At 49.4% G+C, this 23,235-nt stretch overlaps 1 protein-coding gene across 1 annotated transcript in view; it reads left to right on the forward strand.

The window, feature by feature from the left end:
* Positions 1–23,235, forward strand: part of PHKG2 (phosphorylase kinase catalytic subunit gamma 2) — a 51,044-nt gene that overhangs the window by 14,604 nt on the left and 13,205 nt on the right. The window contains exons 2-4 of the mRNA XM_088466520.1: positions 6,894–7,069; positions 14,710–14,764; positions 14,844–14,909. Coding sequence (XP_088322646.1) covers positions 6,894–7,069; positions 14,710–14,764; positions 14,844–14,909 — 297 coding nt within the window. The remainder of the gene's footprint in view (positions 1–6,893; positions 7,070–14,709; positions 14,765–14,843; positions 14,910–23,235) is intronic.

A 23,235-nucleotide genomic window follows, 5' to 3' on the forward strand; every position in this document is an offset into this window, starting at 1 on the left:
AGATCTGTACAGGCTGTGCACTTATAGATCTGTACAGGCTGTGCACTTATAGATCTGTACAGGCTGTGCACTTATAGATCTGTACAGGCTGTGCACTTATAGATCTGTACAGGCTGTGCACTTATAGATCTGTACAGGCTGTGCACTTATAGATCTGTACAGGCTGTGCACTTATAGATCTGTACAGGCTGTGCACTTATAGATCTGTACTGGCTGTGCACTTATAGAGATGTACAGGCTGTGCACTCATAGAGATGTACAGGCTGTGCACTCATAGAGATGTACAGGCTGTGCACTCATAGAGATGTACAGGCTGTGCTCTTATAGATCTGTACAGGCTGTGCTCTTATAGATCTGTACTGGCTGTGCACTTATAGATATGTACAGGCTGTGCACTTATAGATCTGTACAGGCTGTGCACTTATAGATCTGTACAGGCTGTGCACTCATAGAGATGCACAGGCTGTGCACTTATAGATCTGTACAGGCTGTGCACTTATAGATCTGTACAGGCTGTGCACTTATAGATCTGTACAGGCTGTGCACTTATAGATCTGTACAGGCTGTGCACTTATAGATCTGTACTGGCTGTGCACTCATAGAGATGTACAGGCTGTGCACTTATAGATCTGTACAGGCTGTGCACTTATAGATCTGTACAGGCTGTGCACTTATAGATCTGTACTGGCTGTGCACTCATAGAGATGTACAGGCTGTGCACTTATAGATCTGTACAGGCTGTGCACTCATAGAGATGTACAGGCTGTGCACTTATAGATCTGTACTGGCTGTGCACTTATAGATCTGTACTGGCTGTGCACTCATAGAGATGTACAGGCTGTGCACTTATAGATCTGTACTGGCTGTGCACTTATAGATCTGTACAGGCTGTGCACTCATAGAGATGTACAGGCTGTGCACTCATAGAGATGTACAGGCTGTGCACTCATAGAGATGTACAGGCTGTGCACTCATAGAGATGTACAGGCTGTGCACTCATAGAGATGTACAGGCTGTGCACTTATAGATCTGTACAGGCTGTGCACTCATAGAGATGTACAGGCTGTGCACTTAGAGAGATGCACAGGCTGTGCACTTATAGATATGTACAGGCTGTGCACTTAGAGAGACGCACAGGCTGTGCACTTATAGATCTGTACAGGCTGTGCACTTATAGATCTGTACAGGCTGTGCACTCATAGATCTGTACAGGCTGTGCACTTATAGATCTGTACAGGCTGTGCACTTATAGATCTGTACAGGCTGTGCACTTATAGATCTGTACAGGCTGTGCACTTATAGATCTGTACAGGCTGTGCACTTATAGATCTGTACAGGCTGTGCACTTATAGATCTGTACAGGCTGTGCACTCAGAGAGATGCACAGGCTGTGCACTCAGAGAGATGCACAGGCTGTGCACTCAGAGAGATGCACAGGCTGTGCACTCAGAGAGATGCACAGGCTGTGCACTCAGAGAGATGCACAGGCTATGCACTCAGAGAGATGCACAGGCTATACAATTATGCCCTGATTCAGAGCCGCTCGTAAGCGGCCGTTCGTTCGTTCTGACCGATGTTCGCTCATTTGCGCATGCGTACGGATTTTAATATGCATGTGCGAACCAGTCAGTGCGGCCGAAAATCGTTTGTTCACTATATAGCGAGTGCCTGCTATTTTGAGTGACAGGAGGAGGCGTATGTGGGTGGTAACAGGGGAAGGTGCTTGAAAACGGGGGAGTGGAATTTGAACGCAGGCGTGCTTAAAGGTCAAAACGGGCGTTTTAAGGGAGTGCATAATTAATCCAGCAGCGTCATTGACCACGTCACTTGGTTTTTTTTTTACTCAGAACTGCTCGCAAAATAGCGGTTGAAAAAACCAACCACAAGAATAGCGAGCAGTTCATACGCTGTACGATGTACTCGATTAATCTAATAAATAGCGGACATGACGTATGGTGCAAGCGGCAAGGGGGCGTTTTTATCAAAGTTAGGATTGTAAATAAGCCATAACTGGTTTAGACATAGACATGTGAAAGGACGAATGTAATTATCTTTACCTTTTCAGATACAGTATATGCTCAGTTTGTGCTTAGGAAACCAAATGTTTTTGGGAAATATTTTTAGTTCCTTTAAAATGTACGATGTGTTTATTATTATATCTTGTGAGAACGCCTGATTGGCTAAGAGGAACATAGGGCGGATTTACCCCCTGTGTATTGTGTGTTGGAATGGGATAAAGATGGCATGTGAGCCCTGTGTATCATTGTGTATCTGTGTGTATGGGGACATCTCTGTGTATCTGTGTGTATGGGGACATCTCTGTGTATCTGTGTGTATGGGGACATCTTTGTGTATCTGTGTGTATGGGGAGATTACTGTGTGTATGGGGAGATCTCTGTGTGTATGGGGACATCTTTGTGTATCTGTGTGTATGGGGAGATCTCTGTGTGTATGGGAACATATCTGTGTATCTGTGTGTATGGGGACATCTTTGTGTATCTGTGTGTATGGGGACATCTTTGTGTATCTGTGTGTATGGGGACATCTTTGTGTATCTGTGTGTATGGGAACATATCTGTGTATCTGTGTGTATGGGGACATCTTTGTGTATCTGTGTGTATGGGGACATCTTTGTGTATCTGTGTGGACATGAAGACTGCTGTATCATCTGTATACTGTACCGCCTTAAAGCTAAGGGGGAGGATATCTTCGACTTCCATAGTGGCTCGCCGTATTGTTTGGCTCCGTTCCTGGAAAGCAGATTCAAACTCAAAACGGGCTCTGGAGTCTCTGCCTTATTCGGGAGATATCCTATTTGGTCCAGAATTAGATAAAATTGTGACTACTTTGGCGGATTCCAAGATGGCGTTCCTACCCTCTACATATAATACAAAACCTAGGACGTCATCCTTTCGCCCCTCGAGGCAAGACCAAGGGTCAGTCCTTTCTACGGCAGCAGACATCAGCAAGGCCTCCAAGCCTAGGACTAAGTAAGCCTGGGCTACTAGACGTCCACCTGCCAAGTCTGAGGACAAGCCTGAAGTCTGACGGGTCGGGCCTCTCCCTGGGGGCTCCGAGGGTGGTAGGCCGACTTCTTCAGTTCGCCCAGGTTTGGCATAAAACCACGTTAGATGCCTGGGTAAGAGAAGAGGTCTCCCAAGGATACGCCCTCTCATTCCTGAGGCAACCCCCCCCCAACAGTTCTTTTGCACAGGACCTCCATCGGACTCAACCAAGGCCCTGCTGCTCCAAAAAGCCATTCAGTCCTTACTGAATTCCGGGGTAATAATTCGGGTCCCCTCCTCACAACGGGCCATGGCTATTATTCTACCCTTATCTTAGTTCAGAAGCCCAATGGGTCTCATCGGCCTATCCTCAACCTCAAATCTCTGAACAAGGGTGCCCAGGTTTCATATGGAAACCCTCTGCTCTATTATCCTAGCTATGGAGCCTGGAAATTTTATGGTGTCCACCTTCGACATGGTGGAGTTTGCCCAGTTTCACTCCAGGCCCCTACAACACCTGATCCTCTCCAGGTGGAACGGGCTACCCCATCTGCTCAAATCCCAGCCTATGAGCCTCCCCCCAGAGGTTCGCCTGTCCCTAGCCTGGGGGCTACAGACTTCCCATTTGAACCAGGGTCGTCCCTTTTGGATCCCGGACTGGGCTCTCCTCACCACGGACGCAACCCTCTGAGGGTGTGGTGCAGTAGCCGGCCAGCACTCCTTTCAGGGCCGATGGTCCCCAGTTGAGGCAGTGTTACCAATCAACATCCTGGAACTTCGAGCCATCTACAGGGCTCTCACCCTGGCTCAGAATGTTCTGAAAAACAGGTCAGTACAAGTACAGTCCGACAGCTGTGGCCTACCTCAATAACGAAGGGGGCACTTGAAGTCAGTCAGCAATAACAGAAGTGACCCACATTCTCACATGGGCTGAACGCAATCTCCCAGCAATCTCCGCAGTGTTCATCCCGGGGATTCGCAATTGGGAGGCGAATTTCCTCAGCCGTCACTACATTCTTGCAGGAAAATCCCGAAGTCTTTCAACTTCTGGTAGACAAATGGGGTCTTCCAGAAGTGGATCTCATGGCCTCAAGACACAATAACAAACTTCCAATTTATGGGGCCAGGACAAAGGACCCCGACGCTGCCGTCATAGATGCCTTGTCGGTGAAATGGAACTTCCATTTGGCATATCTCTTCCCTCCAATATCCCTGCTTCTTCGAGTGCTTCGGAAATTCAGACAGGAGTAGGAATAGCTCCGGCTTGGCCCAGATGTCACTGGTACTCCGATCTTCAAAGGCTCTCCATAGACGTTCCTCTTCAACTTCCTCTACTAGTAGACCTGTTGTCTCAGGGTCCGTGTCTATATCTGGACCCAGCCCATCTGTCTTTAACGGCTTGGCTCTTGAGACATCCCTCCTAACGGCTAAGGCAGCCCATACACGGTAAGATTTTTTTACACGATGTGCACGATTTAGATCGATTGCAACGATCAATCGTGCACATCATGTGTGGTTTGGCATGCTGTACGACGGCGATGCGCGTCCCCACCGTCGTACATCGGCATCGTAGATCTTATGGAAATACCATAAGATCTGCGATCTGTCATGCTGTTAAATAGGCAACCGAAGCATCTTGTAAGGTGCATCGTTTACCATTCACAGCAGGATGCAATGCATCGGGCTGAATTTGAAAACGTACCGAGGTGTTGTACGTTTTCAAATCGCCCCAGATTTTCCAGCTCTGTGGCCAGACCATGCTCAGAGCATATAAACCGGCTTCAGCCAAGATTTACCACAGAATATGGCATTCATATTTCCAATTGTGTGCTCCAAGAAACTATGACACTCAAGTCTATAAGGTTTCTCGAATTCTTGCCTTTCTTGGCTGCACTGGATCTAGCCCTCCGCCTAGTATCTCTTAAAGTGCAGGTCTCTGGTTTGTCTATCTGGTTTCATCGTGGAATTGCTATTATACACGATGTTCACACCTTCATGCAGGGTGTTCTACGTATACAACCTCCCTTTGTCCCTCCTGTGGCGCCATGGGATTTGTCAGTAGTGCTCCAAGCACTTCAGGAACTTCCATTCGAACCCCTGGAATCATTGGATGTCAAGTGGCTCACTGCGAAGACTCTGGGCCTGATTCATACCCGCTCGCAAGCGGGTCGATGGTGGCCCAGTGCGCATGCGCGAGCCCCGGAGCGAGCGCAAAAAGCACTCGCTCCATGGCTCACTACAAAAGGGGCGGCTGTCGATTTTGATCGACAGCTCGCTCCATTTGGTAGGCGTGGCCGGGGGGTGGCTTCACAAACTGAGTCGTTCCCAAGCGAACGCCTGCCGTTTGTGGGCGTCCCCACTGACATCACCAGTGATGTCAGTGAGAGAGCTTCCGGCTCTATTAGAGCCAGAAGCTCTCTGGGGCTTGTGGCCACGAGATTCTACCACAAGAGTCTCGTCGCAAGCCCGATGGTCGCGATGTTCTTGACCATCGCGACCATGATCCTGGCTTCTCGCAATAGCTGTGGGTGGTCACCCACAGCTATGCGAGTGGCCAGGAGGCCGCAACTAAAAAAAAACAACGCCCGCCCTGATTCAGAGCGAGCGCTCGCTTTTTGCAAGCGCCTCTGAATCAGGCCCTCTGTCTCTTCTGGCTATAGCATCTGCCCGTATGGTATCAGATTTAGTGGTGCTCTCATGTCGCTCCTCTTTTTAATCTTTAATCAGGACAGGGCTGCTCTTCAAACACACCCAGGTTTCCTTCCCAAGGTGGTTTCTCGCTTCCACCTGAATAAGGAAATTGTGGTTCCGGCCTTTCAATCACCAGACCTCTCGGCAGGTGAGGCCTCTTTGGATGTGGTCCGTGCTCTTAAGATCTACGTGGACCGTACTACTTCCATCAGGAAATCGGTCTCCCTCTTAGTCCTATATGGATTTCACAAGAAGGGATGGCCAGATGGATTTGCATGACTATCTCACAGGCTTACACGCAGACTGGGCTTCCTGTGCCGACTACTGTCTCTGCTCCTTCTACTTGCTCTATGGGTCCCTCGTGGGCAGCCCGGCGTGGCCCCTCAGCTGAACAGCTTTGCAAGGCGTCTACGTGGTCCTCTGTCCACACCTTTCTTAGGTTTTATGCCTTTGATACATTTGCCTATCAGGATGCTTCCTTCCGGCGTAGGGTACTCTTTTCAGAGTACGAGCGTTCCCGCCCTTGAACAACTGCTTTGGGACATCCCCATTGTCTCCCTGTGGAGCCCTATGGACCCTGAAGAAGAAAAGCAGAGTTATGGTAAAACTTACCTTGGTTAACTCTATTTCTTCGAAGTCCATAGGGTCCACAGAGCACCTACCCTGACGCATCTGACTTCTATGGGTTTCTTCTCTTGGTCACTTGTTTCCTTCTCTGTATGAGAGTGTGATTCCTCAGTGTACCAGTCTTCCTTCTCTCCTATACTGCTGCTGCCTTGGGTTTGTTAACAAAACTGAATTGCATTCAGGCTGTGGGTGGGGTATAGGGGGAAGGACTGGAGCATCCTGGGATTGAAAAGCTTTGCTGTTGGTATCCGGTCCTCCAAGTCCCACCTACACCCCACACACTGTCTTCCTGTGGACCCTATGGACTTTGAAGAAAGAGACTTGACAAAGGTAAGTTTTACCATAACTCTCCTTTTAAAGCTGACATTGAACAAACAACTGTTTGTATGTCTTGTATACATTGCTTCTAAACCACACAATAACCAAATGCTGCTAGTGCCTGTACCTGCTCACATGACAGCTGTAACCTCCGCTGCTCCCACCACTTAGGATGGTGAGTGGGATGTAGAGACGTTAACCTCTTCAATCTGTGCACAGGGTCATCCATTGTTATCTTGTGTGTGATCTCAGGGGGGTCTCAAGCACTGTCCGGCGCTGTATACACAGAGAGACAGGACGACAGTATGCAGTGAAGATTATAGAGGTAACTCCAGAGAGGATGAGTCCAGAACAGCTACAAGAAGTGCGACTATCCACGGCTAAAGAATTGGAGATCCTACACCAAGTTTCCCATCATCCCTCCATCAGTGAGCAACTTAAGTATTCCTCCCCCTTTATCCATCACTTCCCCCCATCACCTCTATTTATTCCTCCCCCTTTATTCATCACTTCCCCCCCATCACCGCTAATTATTCCTCCCCCTTTATCCATCACTTCCCCCATCACCTCTAATTATTCCTCCCCATTTATCCATCACTTCCCCCATCACCTCTAATTATTCCTCCCCCTTTATCCATCACTTCCCCCCATCACCTCTATTTATTCCTCCCCCTTTATCCATCACTTCCCAGCTCTTCCCCCCATCACCTCTAATTATACCATCTTCCTTTATCCATCACTTCCCAGCTCTTCCCCCCCATCACCTCTAATTATTCCTCCCCCTTTATTCATCACTTCCCCCCCATCACCGCTAATTATTCCTCCCCCTTTATCCATCACTTCCCCCATCACCTCTAATTATTCCTCCCCATTTATCCATCACTTCCCCCATCACCTCTAATTATTCCTCCCCCTTTATCCATCACTTCCCCCCATCACCTCTAATTATTCCTCCCCCTTTATCCATCACTTCCCCCCATCACCTCTAATTATTCCTCCCCCTTTATCCATCACTTCCCCATCACCTCTAATTATTCCTCCCCCTTTATCCATCACTTCCCCCCATCACCTCTAATTATTCCTCCCCCTTTATCCATCACTTCCCCCCAATCACCTCTAATTATTCCTCCCCCTTTATCCATCACTTCCCAGCTCTTCCCCCCCCATCACCTCTAATTATACCTCTTCCTTTATCCATCACTTCCCCCCATCACCTCTAATTATTCCTCCCCCTTATCCATCACTTCCCCCATCACCTCTAATTATTCCTCCCCCTTTATCCATCACTTCCCCCCATCACCTCTAATTATTCCTCCCCCTTTATCCATCACTTCCCCCCATCACCTCTATTTATTCCTCCCCCTTTATCCATCACTTCCCAGCTCTTCCCCCCATCACCTCTAATTATACCATCTTCCTTTATCCATCACTTCCCAGCTCTTCCCCCCCATCACCTCTAATTATTCCTCCCCCTTTATTCATCACTTCCCCCCCATCACCGCTAATTATTCCTCCCCCTTTATCCATCACTTCCCCCATCACCTCTAATTATTCCTCCCCATTTATCCATCACTTCCCCCATCACCTCTAATTATTCCTCCCCCTTTATCCATCACTTCCCCCCATCACCTCTAATTATTCCTCCCCCTTTATCCATCACTTCCCCCCATCACCTCTAATTATTCCTCCCCCTTTATCCATCACTTCCCCATCACCTCTAATTATTCCTCCCCCTTTATCCATCACTTCCCCCCATCACCTCTAATTATTCCTCCCCCTTTATCCATCACTTCCCCCCAATCACCTCTAATTATTCCTCCCCCTTTATCCATCACTTCCCAGCTCTTCCCCCCCCATCACCTCTAATTATACCTCTTCCTTTATCCATCACTTCCCCCCATCACCTCTAATTATTCCTCCCCCTTATCCATCACTTCCCCCATCACCTCTAATTATTCCTCCCCCTTTATCCATCACTTCCCAGCTCTTCCCTCCCCATCACCTCTAGTTGTCCCTCCTCCTTTATCACTCACTTCCCCCCATCACCTCTAATTATTCCTCCCCCTTTATCCATCACTTCCCCCCATCACCTCTAATTATTCCTTCCCCTTTATCCATCACTTCCCCCATCACCTCTAATTATACCTCTTCCTTTATCCATCACTTCCCCCCCATCACCTCTAATTATTCCTCCCCCTTTATCCATCACTTCCCCCATCACCTCTAATTATTCCTCCCCTTTTATCCATCACTTCCCAGCTCTTCCCCCCATCACCTCTAATTATTCCTCACTTCCCCCCATCACCTCTAATTATCCCTCCTCCTTTATCCATCACTTCACAAATCTTTCCTCTCTCCCCTGTAATTATTCCTCCCCCTTTATCCATCACTTCCCCATCACCTCTAATTATTCCTCCCCCTTTATCCATCACTTCCCCCCATCACCTCTAATTATTCCTCCCCCTTTATCCATCACTTCCCCCATCACCTCTAATTATTCCTCCCCTTTTATCCATCACTTCCCAGCTCTTCCCCCCCATCACCTCTAATTATACCTCTTTCTTTATCCATCACTTCCCCCATCACCTCTAATTATTCCTCCCCCTTTATCCATCACTTCCCCCCATCACCTCTAATTATTCCTTCCCCTTTATCCATCACTTCCCCCATCACCTCTAATTATACCTCTTCCTTTATCCATCACTTCCCCCCCATCACCTCTAATTATTCCTCCCCCTTTATCCATCACTTCCCCCCAATCACCTCTAATTATTCCTCCCCCTTTATCCATCACTTCCCAGCTCTTCCCCCCCCATCACCTCTAATTATACCTCTTCCTTTATCCATCACTTCCCCCATCACCTCTAATTATTCCTCCCCCTTTATCCATCACTTCCCAGCTCTTCCCTCCCCATCACCTCTAGTTGTCCCTCCTCCTTTATCACTCACTTCCCCCATCACCTCTAATTATTCCTCCCCCTTTATCCATCACTTCCCCCCCATCACCTCTAATAATTCCTCCCCCTTTATCCATCACTTCCCAGCTCTTCCCTCCCTGTCACCTCTAATTATACCTCTTCCTTTATCCATCACCTCTAATTATTCCTCCCCCTTTATCCATCACTTCCCCCATCACCTCTAAATATTCCTCTCCCTTTATCCATCACTTCCCAACTCTTCCTCCCCATCACCTCTAATTCTCTCTTCCTTTATCCATCACTTCCCAGCTCTTCCCTCCCTATCACCTCTAATTATCTCTCCTCCTTTATCCATCACTTCCTCCATCACCTGTAATTATTCCTCCCCCTTTATCCATCACTTCTCCCTCATCACCTCTAATTATTCCTCCCCCTTTATCCATCACTTCCCCCCCATCACCTCTAATTATCCCTCCTCCTTTATCCATCACTTCCACGCCATCATCTCTAATTAACTCTCCTCCTTTATCCATCACTTCCCAGCTCTTCCCTCCCTATCACCTCTAATTATCTCTCCTCCTTTATCCATCACTTCCCGGCTCTTCCCTCCCTATCACCTCTAATTATCTCTCCTCCTTTATCCATCACTTCCCGGCTCTTCCCTCCCTATCACCTCTAATTATCTCTCCTCCTTTAGCCATCACTTCCCGGCTCTTCCCTCCCTATCACCTCTAATTATCTCTCCTCCTTTATCCATCACTTCCCCCCAATCACCTCTAATTATTCCTCCCCCTTTATCCATCACTTCCCCCCATCACCTCTAATTATTCCTCCCCCTTTATCCATCACTTCCCCATCACCTCTAATTATTCCTCCCCCTTTATCCATCACTTCCCCCCATCACCTCTAATTATTCCTCCCCCTTTATCCATCACTTCCCCCCAATCACCTCTAATTATTCCTCCCCCTTTATCCATCACTTCCCAGCTCTTCCCCCCCCATCACCTCTAATTATACCTCTTCCTTTATCCATCACTTCCCCCCATCACCTCTAATTATTCCTCCCCCTTATCCATCACTTCCCCCATCACCTCTAATTATTCCTCCCCCTTTATCCATCACTTCCCCCCATCACCTCTAATTATTCCTCCCCCTTTATCCATCACTTCCCCCCATCACCTCTATTTATTCCTCCCCCTTTATCCATCACTTCCCAGCTCTTCCCCCCATCACCTCTAATTATACCATCTTCCTTTATCCATCACTTCCCAGCTCTTCCCCCCCATCACCTCTAATTATTCCTCCCCCTTTATTCATCACTTCCCCCCCATCACCGCTAATTATTCCTCCCCCTTTATCCATCACTTCCCCCATCACCTCTAATTATTCCTCCCCATTTATCCATCACTTCCCCCATCACCTCTAATTATTCCTCCCCCTTTATCCATCACTTCCCCCCATCACCTCTAATTATTCCTCCCCCTTTATCCATCACTTCCCCCCATCACCTCTAATTATTCCTCCCCCTTTATCCATCACTTCCCCATCACCTCTAATTATTCCTCCCCCTTTATCCATCACTTCCCCCCATCACCTCTAATTATTCCTCCCCCTTTATCCATCACTTCCCCCCAATCACCTCTAATTATTCCTCCCCCTTTATCCATCACTTCCCAGCTCTTCCCCCCCCATCACCTCTAATTATACCTCTTCCTTTATCCATCACTTCCCCCCATCACCTCTAATTATTCCTCCCCCTTATCCATCACTTCCCCCATCACCTCTAATTATTCCTCCCCCTTTATCCATCACTTCCCAGCTCTTCCCTCCCCATCACCTCTAGTTGTCCCTCCTCCTTTATCACTCACTTCCCCCCATCACCTCTAATTATTCCTCCCCCTTTATCCATCACTTCCCCCCATCACCTCTAATTATTCCTTCCCCTTTATCCATCACTTCCCCCATCACCTCTAATTATACCTCTTCCTTTATCCATCACTTCCCCCCCATCACCTCTAATTATTCCTCCCCCTTTATCCATCACTTCCCCCATCACCTCTAATTATTCCTCCCCTTTTATCCATCACTTCCCAGCTCTTCCCCCCATCACCTCTAATTATTCCTCACTTCCCCCCATCACCTCTAATTATCCCTCCTCCTTTATCCATCACTTCACAAATCTTTCCTCTCTCCCCTGTAATTATTCCTCCCCCTTTATCCATCACTTCCCCATCACCTCTAATTATTCCTCCCCCTTTATCCATCACTTCCCCCCATCACCTCTAATTATTCCTCCCCCTTTATCCATCACTTCCCCCATCACCTCTAATTATTCCTCCCCTTTTATCCATCACTTCCCAGCTCTTCCCCCCCATCACCTCTAATTATACCTCTTTCTTTATCCATCACTTCCCCCATCACCTCTAATTATTCCTCCCCCTTTATCCATCACTTCCCCCCATCACCTCTAATTATTCCTTCCCCTTTATCCATCACTTCCCCCATCACCTCTAATTATACCTCTTCCTTTATCCATCACTTCCCCCCCATCACCTCTAATTATTCCTCCCCCTTTATCCATCACTTCCCCCCAATCACCTCTAATTATTCCTCCCCCTTTATCCATCACTTCCCAGCTCTTCCCCCCCCATCACCTCTAATTATACCTCTTCCTTTATCCATCACTTCCCCCATCACCTCTAATTATTCCTCCCCCTTTATCCATCACTTCCCAGCTCTTCCCTCCCCATCACCTCTAGTTGTCCCTCCTCCTTTATCACTCACTTCCCCCATCACCTCTAATTATTCCTCCCCCTTTATCCATCACTTCCCCCCCATCACCTCTAATAATTCCTCCCCCTTTATCCATCACTTCCCAGCTCTTCCCTCCCTGTCACCTCTAATTATACCTCTTCCTTTATCCATCACCTCTAATTATTCCTCCCCCTTTATCCATCACTTCCCCCATCACCTCTAAATATTCCTCTCCCTTTATCCATCACTTCCCAACTCTTCCTCCCCATCACCTCTAATTCTCTCTTCCTTTATCCATCACTTCCCAGCTCTTCCCTCCCTATCACCTCTAATTATCTCTCCTCCTTTATCCATCACTTCCTCCATCACCTGTAATTATTCCTCCCCCTTTATCCATCACTTCTCCCTCATCACCTCTAATTATTCCTCCCCCTTTATCCATCACTTCCCCCCCATCACCTCTAATTATCCCTCCTCCTTTATCCATCACTTCCACGCCATCATCTCTAATTAACTCTCCTCCTTTATCCATCACTTCCCAGCTCTTCCCTCCCTATCACCTCTAATTATCTCTCCTCCTTTATCCATCACTTCCCGGCTCTTCCCTCCCTATCACCTCTAATTATCTCTCCTCCTTTATCCATCACTTCCCGGCTCTTCCCTCCCTATCACCTCTAATTATCTCTCCTCCTTTAGCCATCACTTCCCGGCTCTTCCCTCCCTATCACCTCTAATTATCTCTCCTCCTTTATCCATCACTCCCCCCCCCCCCTATCACCTCTAATTATCTCTCCTCCTTTATCCATCACTCCCCCCCCCCCCCATCACCTCTAATTATCTCTCCTCCTTTATCCATCACTCCCACGCCATCATCTCTAATTAACTCTCCTCCTTTATCCATCACTTCCCGACTCTTCCCTCCCTATCACCTCTAATTATCTCTCCTCCTTTATCCATCACTTCCCGGCTCTTCCCTCCCTATCACCTCTAATTATCTCTCCTCCTTTATCCATCACTTCCCGGTTCTTCCCTCCATCACCTCTAATTATCTCTCTTCCTTTATCCATCACTCCCCCCCCCCACCCCCCCATCACCTCTAATTATCTCTCCTCCTATATCCATCACTCCCACGCCATCATCTCTAATTATCTCTCCTCCTTTATCCATCACTTCCCGGCTCTTCCCTCCCTATCACCTCTAATTATCTCTCCTCCTTTATCCATCACTTCCCGGCTCTTCCCTACATCACCTCTAATTATCTCTCCTCCTTTATCCATCACTTCCCGGCTCTTCCCTCCCTATCACCTCTAATTATCTCTCCTCCTTTATCCATCACTTCCCAGCTCTTCCCCCCCATCACCTCTAATTATCTCTACTCCTTTATCCATCACTTCCCGGCTCTTCCCTCCATCACCTCTAATTATCTCTCTTCCTTTATCCATCACCCCCCCCCCATCACCTCTAATTATCTCTCCTTTATCCATCACTCCCCCCCCATCATCTCTAATTATCTCCTTTATCCATCACTTCCCAGCTCTTCCCTCCATCACCTCTAATTATCTCTCCTCCTTTATCCATCACTTCCCAGCTCTTCCCTCCATCACCTCTAATTATCTCTCTTCCTTTATCCATCACTCCCCCCCCATCACCTCTAATTATCTCTCCTCCTTTATCCATCACTCCCCCCCATCATCTCTAATTATCTCTCCTCCTTTATCCATCACTTCCAGCTCTTCCCTCCATCACCTCTAATTATCTCTCCTCCTTTATCCATCACTTCCCAGCTCTTCCTTCCATCACCTCTAATTATCTCTCCTCCTTTATCCATCACTTCCCCCCATCATCTCTAATTATCTCTCCTCCTTTATCCACCACTTCCCGAGTATTCCCCCATCATCTCTAATTATCTCTCCTCCTTTATCCATCACTTCCAGCTCTTCCCTCCATCATCTCTAATTATCCCTCCTCCTTTATCCACCACTTCCCGAGTATTCCCCCCCATCATCTCTAATTATCCCTCCTCCCTTATCCACCAATTCCCGAGTATTCCCCCATCATCTGTAATTATCCCTCCTCCTTTATCCACCAATTCCCGAGTATTCCCCCCATCATCTCTACATTATCCCTCCTCCTTTATCCACCAATTCCCGAGTATTCCCCCATCATCTCTAATTATCCCTCCTCCTTTATCCACCAATTCCCGAGTATTCCCCCCATCATCTCTAATTATCCCTCCTCCTTTATCCACCACTTCCCAGCTCTTCCCCCCCATCACCTCTAATTATCTCTCCTCCTTTATCCACCACTTCCCGAGTATTGCCCCCATCATCTCTAAATTGTCCTTCTGGATGTATAGTCTCCTGCCCTTACACGGACGTATCCTGTTTCTCTTGTAGTAACGCTGATCGATTCATATGAGTCTTCCACTTTTATATTCCTGGTGTTTGATTTGTGAGTATAATGTGAAAGTTTAATGAGGCTGATGATGGAGCGGCCTGGCGTTTTGTCACTGTGAGTTTTGTTCTCGTAGGATGAAGAGGGGAGAGCTCTTTGACTACTTGACAGAGAAAGTCACCTTGAGTGAGAAGGAGACGAGGTGAGTTTATGTTTTTGTCCTTGTCCCCTGTATATCTCTTTGTAGTAGTAGTATTCATGTTTCTGCTCCTATCTTACTGCACTTTATCACATGGTATATAGTTAAGAACTGATACTTCTCATTGAACCAGTCTCTAACCCACTAACTTTCTCACTAAGTCAGTCTCTATTGCGCTCACCTTCTCACTGTGCCCATCTCTAACCCAATCACCTTCTCAATGTGCCCTTCTCTAACCCACTCATCTTCTCACTGTGCCCTTCTCTAACCCACTCACCTTCTCACTGTGCCCTTCTCTAACACGCTCACCTTCTCACTGTGCCCTTCTCTAACTCGCTCACCTTCTCACTGTGCCCTTCTCTAACTCGCTCACCTTCTCACTGTGCCCTTCTCTAACCCGCTCACCTTCTCACTGTGCCCTTCTCTAACCCGCTCACCTTCTCACTGTGCCCTTCTCTAACCCGCTCACCTTCTCACTGTGCCCTTCTCTAACCCGCTCACCTTCTCACTGTGCCCTTCTATAACCCGCTCACCTTCTCACTGTGCCCTTCTCTAACACGCTCACCTTCTCTAACCCACTCACCTTCCCTAACCCGCTCATCTTCTCACTGTGCCCTTCTCTAACCCACTCACCTTCTCACTGTGCCCTTCTCTAACACGCTCACCTTCTCTAACCCACTCACCTTCTCACTGTGCCCTTCTCTAACACGCTCACCTTCTCTAACCCACTCACCTTCTCACTGTGCCCTTCTCTAACCCGCTCACCTTCTCTAACCCACTCACCTTCTCACTGTGCCCTTCTCTAACCCACTCATCTTCTCACTGTGCCCTTCTCTAACCCACTCACCTTCTCACTGTGCCCTTCTCTAACCTGGTCACCTTCTCTAACCCACTCACCTTCTCACTGTGCCCTTCTCTAACCCGCTCACCTTCTCTAACCCACTCATCTTCTCACTGTGCCCTTCTCTAACCCGCTCACCTTCTCACTGTGCCCTTCTCTAACCCGCTCACCTTCTCTAACCCACTAATCTTCTCACTGTGCCCTTCTCTAACCCACTCACCTTCTCACTGTGCCCTTCTCTAACCCACTCACCTTCTCAATGTGCCCTTCTCTAACCCGCTCACCTTCTCACTGTGCTTTTCTCTAACCCGCTCACCTTCTCACTGTGCCCTTCTCTAACCCGCTCACCTTCTCTAACCCACTCATCTTCTCACTGTGCCCTTCTCTAACCCACTCATCTTCTCACTGTGCCCTTCTCTAACCCACTCACCTTCTCAATGTGCCCTTCTCTAACCCGCTCACCTTCTCACTGTGCCCTTGTCTAACACGCTCACCTTCTCTAACCCACTCACCTTCCCTAACCCGCTCATCTTCTCACTGTGCCCTTCTCTAACCCACTCACCTTCTCACTGTGCCCTTCTCTAACACGCTCACCTTCTCTAACCCACTCACCTTCTCACTGTGCCCTTCTCTAACACGCTCACCTTCTCTAACCCACTCACCTTCTCACTGTGCCCTTCTCTAACCCGCTCACCTTCTCTAACCCACTCACCTTCTCACTGTGCCCTTCTCTAACCCACTCATCTTCTCACTGTGCCCTTCTCTAACCCACTCACCTTCTCACTGTGCCCTTCTCTAACCTGGTCACCTTCTCTAACCCACTCACCTTCTCACTGTGCCCTTCTCTAACCCGCTCACCTTCTCTAACCCACTCATCTTCTCACTGTGCCCTTCTCTAACCCGCTCACCTTCTCACTGTGCCCTTCTCTAACCCGCTCACCTTCTCTAACCCACTAATCTTCTCACTGTGCCCTTCTCTAACCCACTCACCTTCTCACTGTGCCCTTCTCTAACCCACTCACCTTCTCAATGTGCCCTTCTCTAACCCGCTCACCTTCTCACTGTGCTTTTCTCTAACCCGCTCACCTTCTCACTGTGCCCTTCTCTAACCCGCTCACCTTCTCTAACCCACTCATCTTCTCACTGTGCCCTTCTCTAACCCACTCATCTTCTCACTGTGCCCTTCTCTAACCCACTCACCTTCTCAATGTGCCCTTCTCTAACCCGCTCACCTTCTCACTGTGCCCTTGTCTAACCCACTCATCTTCTCACTGTGCCCTTCTCTAACCCACTCACCTTCTCACTGTGCCCTTCTCTAACCCACTCACCTTCTCAATGTGCCCTTCTCTAACCCGCTCACCTTCTCACTGTGCCCTTCTCTATCCCGCTCACCTTCTCACTGTGCCCTTCTCTATCCCGCTCACCTTCTCACTGTGCCCTTCTCTAACCCGCTCACCTTCTCACTGTGCCCTTCTCTAACCCACTCACCTTCTCACTGTGCCCTTCTCTAACCCGCTCACCTTCTCTAACCCACTAATCTTCTCACTGTGCCCTTCTCTAACCCACTCACCTTCTCAATGTGCCCTTCTCTAACCCGCTCACCTTCTCACTGTGCTTTTCTCTAACCCGCTCACCTTCTCACTGTGCCCTTCTCTAACCCGCTCACCTTCTCTAACCCACTCATCTTCTCACTGTGCCCTTCTCTAACCCACTCATCTTCTCAATGTGCCCTTCTCTAACCCACTCACCTTCTCACTGTGCCCTTCTCTAACCCGCTCACCTTCTCACTGTACCCTTCTCTAACCCACTCACCTTCTCACTGTGCCCTTCTCTAACCCACTCACCTTCTCAATGTGCCCTTCTCTAACCCACTCACCTTCTCACTGTGCCCTTCTCTATCCCGCTCACCTTCTCACTGTGCCCTTCTCTAACCCGCTCACCTTCTCTAACCCACTAATCTTCTCACTGTGCCCTTCTCTAACCCACTCACCTTCTCACTGTGCCCTTCTCTAACCCGCTCACCTTCTCACTGTGCCCTTCTCTAACCCGCTCACCTTCTCACTGTGCCCTTCTCTAACCCGCTCACCTTCTCTAACCCACTAATCTTCTCACTGTGCCCTTCTCTAACCCGCTCACCTTCTCACTGTGCCCTTCTCTAACCCGCTCACCTTCTCTAACCCACTAATCTTCTCACTGTGCCCTTCTCTAACCCACTCACCTTCTCACTGTGCTTTTCTCTAACCCGCTCACCTTCTCACTGTGCCCTTCTCTAACCCACTCACCTTCTCACTGTGCCCTTCTCTAACCCACTCATCTTCTCACTGTGCCCTTCTCTAACCCACTCATCTTCTCACTGTGCCCTTCTCTAACCCACTCATCTTCTCACTGTGCCCTTCTCTAACCCACTCACCTTCTCACTGTGCCCTTCTCTAACCCGCTCACCTTCTCTAACCCACTCATCTTCTCACTGTGCCCTTCTCTAACCCACTCATCTTCTCAATGTGCCCTTCTCTAACCCACTCACCTTCTCACTGTGCCCTTCTCTAACCCGCTCACCTTCTCACTGTGCCCTTGTCTAACCCACTCATCTTCTCACTGTGCCCTTCTCTAACCCACTCACCTTCTCACTGTGCCCTTCTCTAACCCACTCACCTTCTCAATGTGCCCTTCTCTAACCCACTCACCTTCTCACTGTGCCCTTCTCTATCCCGCTCACCTTCTCACTGTGCCCTTCTCTAACCCGCTCACCTTCTCTAACCCACTAATCTTCTCACTGTGCCCTTCTCTAACCCACTCACCTTCTCACTGTGCCCTTCTCTAACCCGCTCATCTTCTCACTGTGCCCTTCTCTAACCCGCTCACCTTCTCTAACCCACTCACCTTCTCACTGTGCCCTTCTCTAACACGCTCACCTTCTCTAACCCACTCACCTTCTCACTGTGCCCTTCTCTAACCCACTCATCTTCTCACTGTGCCCTTCTCTAACCCACTCACCTTCTCACTGTGCCCTTCTCTAACCTGGTCACCTTCTCTAACCCACTCACCTTCTCACTGTGCCCTTCTCTAACCCGCTCACCTTCTCTAACCCACTCATCTTCTCACTGTGCCCTTCTCTAACCCGCTCACCTTCTCACTGTGCCCTTCTCTAACCCGCTCACCTTCTCTAACCCACTAATCTTCTCACTGTGCCCTTCTCTAACCCACTCACCTTCTCACTGTGCCCTTCTCTAACCCACTCACCTTCTCAATGTGCCCTTCTCTAACCCGCTCACCTTCTCACTGTGCTTTTCTCTAACCCGCTCACCTTCTCACTGTGCCCTTCTCTAACCCGCTCACCTTCTCTAACCCACTCATCTTCTCACTGTGCCCTTCTCTAACCCACTCATCTTCTCACTGTGCCCTTCTCTAACCCACTCACCTTCTCAATGTGCCCTTCTCTAACCCGCTCACCTTCTCACTGTGCCCTTGTCTAACCCACTCATCTTCTCACTGTGCCCTTCTCTAACCCACTCACCTTCTCACTGTGCCCTTCTCTAACCCACTCACCTTCTCAATGTGCCCTTCTCTAACCCGCTCACCTTCTCACTGTGCCCTTCTCTATCCCGCTCACCTTCTCACTGTGCCCTTCTCTATCCCGCTCACCTTCTCACTGTGCCCTTCTCTAACCCGCTCACCTTCTCACTGTGCCCTTCTCTAACCCACTCACCTTCTCACTGTGCCCTTCTCTAACCCGCTCACCTTCTCTAACCCACTAATCTTCTCACTGTGCCCTTCTCTAACCCACTCACCTTCTCAATGTGCCCTTCTCTAACCCGCTCACCTTCTCACTGTGCTTTTCTCTAACCCGCTCACCTTCTCACTGTGCCCTTCTCTAACCCGCTCACCTTCTCTAACCCACTCATCTTCTCACTGTGCCCTTCTCTAACCCACTCATCTTCTCAATGTGCCCTTCTCTAACCCACTCACCTTCTCACTGTGCCCTTCTCTAACCCGCTCACCTTCTCACTGTACCCTTCTCTAACCCACTCACCTTCTCACTGTGCCCTTCTCTAACCCACTCACCTTCTCAATGTGCCCTTCTCTAACCCACTCACCTTCTCACTGTGCCCTTCTCTATCCCGCTCACCTTCTCACTGTGCCCTTCTCTAACCCGCTCACCTTCTCTAACCCACTAATCTTCTCACTGTGCCCTTCTCTAACCCACTCACCTTCTCACTGTGCCCTTCTCTAACCCGCTCACCTTCTCACTGTGCCCTTCTCTAACCCGCTCACCTTCTCACTGTGCCCTTCTCTAACCCGCTCACCTTCTCTAACCCACTAATCTTCTCACTGTGCCCTTCTCTAACCCGCTCACCTTCTCACTGTGCCCTTCTCTAACCCGCTCACCTTCTCTAACCCACTAATCTTCTCACTGTGCCCTTCTCTAACCCACTCACCTTCTCACTGTGCTTTTCTCTAACCCGCTCACCTTCTCACTGTGCCCTTCTCTAACCCACTCACCTTCTCACTGTGCCCTTCTCTAACCCACTCATCTTCTCACTGTGCCCTTCTCTAACCCACTCATCTTCTCACTGTGCCCTTCTCTAACCCACTCATCTTCTCACTGTGCCCTTCTCTAACCCACTCACCTTCTCACTGTGCCCTTCTCTAACCCGCTCACCTTCTCTAACCCACTCATCTTCTCACTGTGCCCTTCTCTAACCCACTCATCTTCTCAATGTGCCCTTCTCTAACCCACTCACCTTCTCACTGTGCCCTTCTCTAACCCGCTCACCTTCTCACTGTGCCCTTGTCTAACCCACTCATCTTCTCACTGTGCCCTTCTCTAACCCACTCACCTTCTCACTGTGCCCTTCTCTAACCCACTCACCTTCTCACTGTGCCCTTCTCTAACCCACTCACCTTCTCACTGTGCCCTTCTCTATCCCGCTCACCTTCTCACTGTGCCCTTCTCTAACCCGCTCACCTTCTCTAACCCACTAATCTTCTCACTGTGCCCTTCTCTAACCCACTCACCTTCTCACTGTGCCCTTCTCTAACCCGCTCATCTTCTCACTGTGCCCTTCTCTAACCCGCTCACCTTCTCTAACTCACTCACCTTCTCACTGTGCCCTTCTCTAACCCGCTCATCTTCTCACTGTGCCCTTCTCTAACCCGCTCACCTTCTCACTGTGCCTTTCTCTAACCCGCTCACCTTCTCACTGTGCCCTTCTCTAACCCGCTCACCTTCTCACTGTGCCCTTCTCTAACCCATTCATCTTCTCACTGTGCCCTTCTCTAACCCGCTCACCTTCTCACTGTGCCCTTCTCTAACCCGCTCACCTTCTCTAACCCACTAATCTTCTCACTGTGCCCTTCTCTAACCCACTCACCTTCTCAATGTGCCCTTCTCTAACCCACTCACCTTCTCACTGTGCCCTTCTCTAACCCGCTCACCTTCTCACTGTGCCCTTCTCTAACCCGCTCACGTTCTCTAACCCACTAATCTTCTCACTGTGCCCTTCTCTAACCCACTCACCTTCTCACTGTGCCCTTCTCTAACCCACTAATCTTCTCACTGTGCCCTTCTCTAACCCACTCACCTTCTCAATGTGCCCTTCTCTAACCCACTCACCTTCTCACTGTGCCCTTCTGTAACCCACTCACCTTCTCACTGTGCCCTTCTCTAACCCATTCATCTTCTCACTGTGCCCTTCTCTAACCCGCTCACCTTCTCACTGTGCCCTTCTCTAACCCGCTCACCTTCTCACTGTGCCCTTCTCTAACCCGCTCACCTTCTCACTGTGCCCTTCTCTAACCCACTCACCTTCTCACTGTGCCCTTCTCTAACCTGCTCACCTTCTCTAACCCGCTCACCTTCTCACAGTGCCCTTCTCTAACCCACTCATCTTCTCACTGTGCCCTTCTCTAACCCACTCACCTTCTCACTGTGCCCTTCTGTAACCCGCTCACATTCTCACTGTGCCCTTCTCTAACCCGCTCACCTTCTCACTGTGCCCTTCTCTAACCCGCTCACCTTCTCACTGTGCCCTTCTCTAACCCGCTCACCTTCTCACTGTGCCCTTGTCTAACCCACTCATCTTCTCACTGTGCCCTTCTCTAACCCACTCACCTTCTCACTGTGCCCTTCTCTAACCCACTCACCTTCTCTAACCCACTAATCTTCTCACTGTGCCCTTCTCTAACCCACTCACCTTCTCACTGTGCCCTTCTCTAACCCACTCACCTTCTCACTGTGCCCTTCTCTAACCCACTCACCTTCTCAGTGTGCCCTTCTCTAACTCGCTAACCTTCTCTAACCCACTCATCTTCTCACTGTGCCCTTCTCTAACCCACTCACCTTCTCACGGTGCCCTTCTCTAACCCACTCATCTTCTCTAACCCACTCACCTTCTCACTGTGCCCTTCTCTAACCCACTCACCTTCTCACTGTGCCCTTCTCTAACCCGCTCACCTTCTCTAACCCACTAATCTTCTCACTGTGCCCTTCTCTAACCCACTCACCTTCTCAATGTGCCCTTCTCTAACCCACTCACCTTCTCACTGTGCCCTTCTCTAACCCACTCACCTTCTCACTGTGCCCTTCTCTAACCCACTCACCTTCTCACTGTGCCCTTCTCTAACCCACTCACCTTCTCACTGTGCCCTTCTCTAACCCGCTCACCTTCTCACTGTGCCCTTCTCTAACCCGCTCACCTTCTCTAACCCACTCACCTTCTCACTGTGCCCTTCTCTAACCCGCTCACCTTCTCTAACTCGCTCACCTTCTCACTGTGCCCTTCTCTAACCCGCTCACCTTCTCACTGTGCCCTTCTCTAACCCGCTCACCTTCTCACTGTGCCCTTCTCTAACCCGCTCACCTTCTTACTGTGCCCTTCTCTAACCCGCTCTCCTTCTCTAACCCGCTCACCTTCTCTAACCCGCTCACCTTCTCACTGCCCTTCTCTAACCCGCTCACCTTCTTACTGTGCCCTTCTCTAACCCGCTCACCTTCTCTAACCCGCTCACCTTCTCACTGTGCCCTTCTCTAACCCGCTCACCTTCTTACTGTGCCCTTCTCTAACCCGCTCACCTTCTCTAACCCGCTCACCTTCTCACTGTGCCCTTCTCTAACCCGCTCACCTTCTCTAACCCGCTCACCTTCTCACTGTGCCCTTCTCTAACCCGCTCACCTTCTCACTGTGCCCTTATCTAACCCGCTCACCTTCTCACTGTGCCCTTATCTAACCCGCTCACCTTCTCACTGTGCCCTTATCTAACCCGCTCACCTTCTCACTGTGCCCTTCTCTAACCCGCTCACCTTCTCACTGTGCCCTTCTCTAACCCGCTCACCTTCTCACTGTGCCCTTCTCTAACCCGCTCACCTTCTCTAACCCACTCACCTTCTCACTGTGCCCTTCTCTAACCCGCTCACCTTCTCACTGTGCCCTTCTCTAACCCGCTCACCTTCTCACTGTGCCCTTCTCTAACCCGCTCACCTTCTCTAAC

Source organism: Taudactylus pleione, unplaced genomic scaffold (genome assembly GCF_031769625.1).
Source record: "Taudactylus pleione unplaced genomic scaffold, aTauple2 ptg003390l, whole genome shotgun sequence".
NCBI lineage: Eukaryota > Metazoa > Chordata > Amphibia > Anura > Myobatrachidae > Taudactylus > Taudactylus pleione.